At 52.2% G+C, this 3,787-nt stretch overlaps 1 protein-coding gene across 1 annotated transcript in view; it reads right to left on the bottom strand.

Moving 5' to 3' along the window:
• Positions 1–3,787, bottom strand: part of LOC106816350 (PDZ and LIM domain protein Zasp-like) — a gene marked incomplete at its 5' end in the record, with an annotated part of 38,018 nt that overhangs the window by 5,953 nt on the left and 28,278 nt on the right. The window contains 4 exons of the mRNA XM_014820928.1: positions 48–163; positions 904–1,024; positions 1,401–1,587; positions 2,205–2,346. Of these exons, the coding sequence (XP_014676414.1) occupies positions 48–163; positions 904–1,024; positions 1,401–1,587; positions 2,205–2,346 (566 nt within the window). The remainder of the gene's footprint in view (positions 1–47; positions 164–903; positions 1,025–1,400; positions 1,588–2,204; positions 2,347–3,787) is intronic.

Below are 3,787 nucleotides of genomic sequence, written 5' to 3'. Positions count from 1 at the left end.
CGTGCGTGCGTGTGTGTGTGCGTGCGTGCGTGTGTATAGTGACTTACGGAGCACTTGAAGCACTGGGAGTGATAGTTGTTGCCAAGCGCCTCGACCCAGTGATCACCAGCCTCTATGGAGTAGCCGCAGCCAGCACACTTGGTGGTGAACAGCTCATTCCAATCTGGAACACCAATCATCGATTATTGATTGATTGATTATTGAATGCTGACTCGATCGTGAACAATCGAACATTGCCTCGATCACGAGCAATGGAACGTTGTCTTGTTCATAAGCAATGGAACATTGACTCGAACATTAACAACAGCAATACGAACACGAACAACAGAACATTGACACAGATCTGATAGCAGCTAAACCCTCCATCTGCCCCGCATTCATCAAACTTCCTTCTTCCATGCCAGAACTCTAGGGTCCCATTGTTAGAAACATATATAATTATAACCTAACATCAATACTAAAATCTCAGCAAACCTTTGCACATTACATGAAGCATCGTGGAAAATTTTCTCGTGACATTTTAGTCTGACGACAGTACGTGACAGAACGTGCTCCCCTGGACCTCCCCCTTCTCCCCCTCCCCCTGCAGGCCCGTAGGCAGTTTTTTTTTGCCACAAGTATATACCCCTAACGAGTGCTGGGGGCGCCAGTCTTTAGGGGGGTCTGGGAGCATGCCCTCCCAGAAAATTTTGAAAATTAGGTTGTTGCTAGACTGCATTTCGCGCGTTTTGAAGGCAGTATGATATGAAAACAGGCAGCCAAAAGCAAACCTCAAAACGTGGACATTTCTCAAATTTTTAAACTTCAAGATGGATTTTTTTCGCAAAAAAGAACCTCCGCAGCCTGGGGGGGGGCGCACCCGTCGCACACCCCTTCCCTATGTGCCTGCCCTGCGTTGCCCACCTTTCTCGCAGTAGGGCATGCTGTCCTCCAAGTAGAAGGAGTTGTTGCCGAAGGGACGGCGGCAGTGTGTGCAGGTGAAGCACTCCGGATGCCATTGCCTGTCCATCGCGTTCAGACAGTCCTGAAAACACGCGTAAAAAACACGTGATAGACACGTGATAGGCATGTGATCAACACGTGAGCGACACGTGGTAGACACGTGGTAGACACGTGAGCACCAAGTGGTTAACATATGATAAACATAAAACATGAAACAAGGCATGTTGGAGACAGGGAGAGACCCGACAGGACATCCCAGAGACAGGAATAGCACCAGTAGTGCATGTCAGATGCAGAGAGACCCGACAGGACACGCCATAAGCAGGTAAAGACTCGAAAGAACACCCCAGTGACAGGAAGAGACTCGAAAGGACACCGCAGAGACGGGAAGAGACCCGACAGGGCGCGTCGGAAACGAAAAAGAGCCCCGGCGGGGCGCTGCGGGCGGCGACACTCACCCCGACGACGGCGCGGGAACACTTGGAGCATCGCGGCGCGAAGTACAGTTCATAGTCGCGCTCGCAGTACAGCTGTCCGTTCTCCTCGACGAAGCCCTGGTTCTGCAGCGGAGCGCGGCAGCGAGCGTTCGCACAGATGAAGTGCTCCGGGCACCAGGTCTTACCCATCGCTGCGATGAACGGACCCCTGCATGGTGAGAGAGAGAGAGGGTGAGTGTTAGAGAGAAGGGGGGGGGAGAGGGAGAGAGAGGGAGAGGGAGAGGGGGAGGGAGAGAGAGAGAGGGAGGGAGGGGTGAGGGTGAGAGAGAAGATGAAGTGCTCCGGACACCAGGTCTTACCCATCGCTGCGATGAACGGACCCCTGCATGGCGAGAGAGAAAGAGAGAAAGAAGGTGAGTGAGAGAGGGTGAGAGGGTGAGAGAGAGGGTGAGAGCGAGAGTGAGAGAGAGTCTGAGAGCGAGGGAGGTTGAGAGAGAGACAGGGAGGTTTAGAAAGAGAGAGAAAGAGAGAGCGCGGGAGGGTGAGTGAGAGAAAGAGAGACAGAAAGATAGAGAGACAGAGAGATTGTTAAGATATGGTCCACATGATAAAACCGTTAAGATATAATAGTGTCCTAATATAGTCATCATCAAGATACAGAGCACGATATATCGTTAAATGAGAATCATGACACGGTACTACACTCTACACTGATTCAAATTTGACGCTATTGAAATTCAACTACTGCTGCACGCAAGGCGTCGTGCAGGAACCCCTACATCGCGGCGAACTCACAAAACGATCACGTGACCACCGCGCTGCTACCTGATTGGACCGCCGCACGCGGAGCAGACGGGAACACGCCCGGTTGGCTGGTTGAGGACTCCGCGGCCGCGACGGGGAGTTCCGGTGCTGCCGAACCTGCCACCGGCCGGCGCGGTGCCACCTCCGCCCATGGGGGCGCCACCTGGTGGAGGAAATCGGAAGCTGTGAGACGGGAGCAAGGCCGCATTGGTGCGGACGGTCGATCCGCCGCCGTCGTTGTTGGATTCGCATAATTTACAATAACAACTAAACACATCATATACATGTATATATATATATATATATATATATATAATATACAGAGAGAGAGAGGTGAGAACAAGAAGGATAGCAGAAGAGGGAAGGGTAGGTGGCATGCGCACGGCACTACACAGATGCGACCAGTGGTAGCAGCACGTGCCAACAACACGGCGTTTGTCACTACGTACTACTACTCACTGGCTACAGGCCAAGTCACTTACATACCCTGCCCTCACCACACGCACACACTCCTACTGCTACACTGGGAACTAGACAGAGGGCACTCACGGAGAGTGCATACCTCCGCCAGCATGTAACATGTATGTGTTACGAGCTGGCTCGCTGCGCTGGCTGGCTGGCTCGCTGTCTCGACGCGCTAATATCGATCGCGCGAACACACGAACACACGCACACCAGACCGAAAACATAACCTCCTCCCCAACTCTGTTGGGCGGAGGTAAATATGGTCGGTGCAGTACGGCACCATCTACGGCCCTTAAATTAGTGCTACACCAACGGTGGTTGTGATTGACAGCTCTTAGATATGATAGCTATATATAGCAGAGAGCTATATACTAGAGTCATGTGCTATAGTAATGAAAGTCTAATAAAAAACATCAAGTAACTAAACGAAATGAGAGAAATTTATACAGATAAGGGGGCAGTGAGAGAGATATAGTCGGAGAGAAGAGGGAGGGAGAGAGAGCAAGATAAAGAAAGAGGAAGAGCGAGAGAGAGTGCCAATGAGAGAGAGAGAGAGAGATAATGATGATGACTAAAAAACAAACATCGCCGGTTACTAACAACGACAATGACCCGCTGCTGTTTCCCTACTGTCACGTGATCAGCAGGTTTATCCTCACGTGACCGCTCCCGAGCGCCTCGTCCCGGCTTACCCCACCACCACCTCACGTTCGCTGTTTTACGCTTCCGTGTAAGCTCTACTTCCGGCTTTTACGTCAGACTGGAAGCTTCCCGCGCTTACGTCACGTGACCAGGGATCAACTATGTGTGTGCTGAAATATTCAGGAAAGGGGTGGTCGCGGCATAGAATGGGCACCGGTCGGGAGTGCCGGGAGTAAGCGGTGGTGGGCGGTGGGGGGGGGAGAAGGACGGCTCAGAGATGAGTGTTAGGTGGTTGGCCAACGTGTGTTAGGCGGGAGCAGCGGAGGGTTGTAGGCGGGGGTGTGAGGGAGGCACGCTGGGTGGCTGCTTGGCTGCGGCGTTTCTCTCTCTCACTCGTGTGTTTTTCGTGGTGGTGGTAAACACCGGTCGCTCTTTGCTGTTTTTTTCTCTTTTTTTCCTGTTTGGCCTTGTGGTCTCTTACCGCCGCCGTCTATTCT

Source organism: Priapulus caudatus, unplaced genomic scaffold (genome assembly GCF_000485595.1).
Source record: "Priapulus caudatus unplaced genomic scaffold, Priapulus_caudatus-5.0.1 Scaffold1356, whole genome shotgun sequence".
Classification (NCBI taxonomy): domain Eukaryota; kingdom Metazoa; phylum Priapulida; class Priapulimorpha; order Priapulimorphida; family Priapulidae; genus Priapulus; species Priapulus caudatus.
The sequence above is the reverse complement of the archived record's forward strand: the minus strand, read 5'-3'. Positions and strand labels throughout refer to the sequence as shown.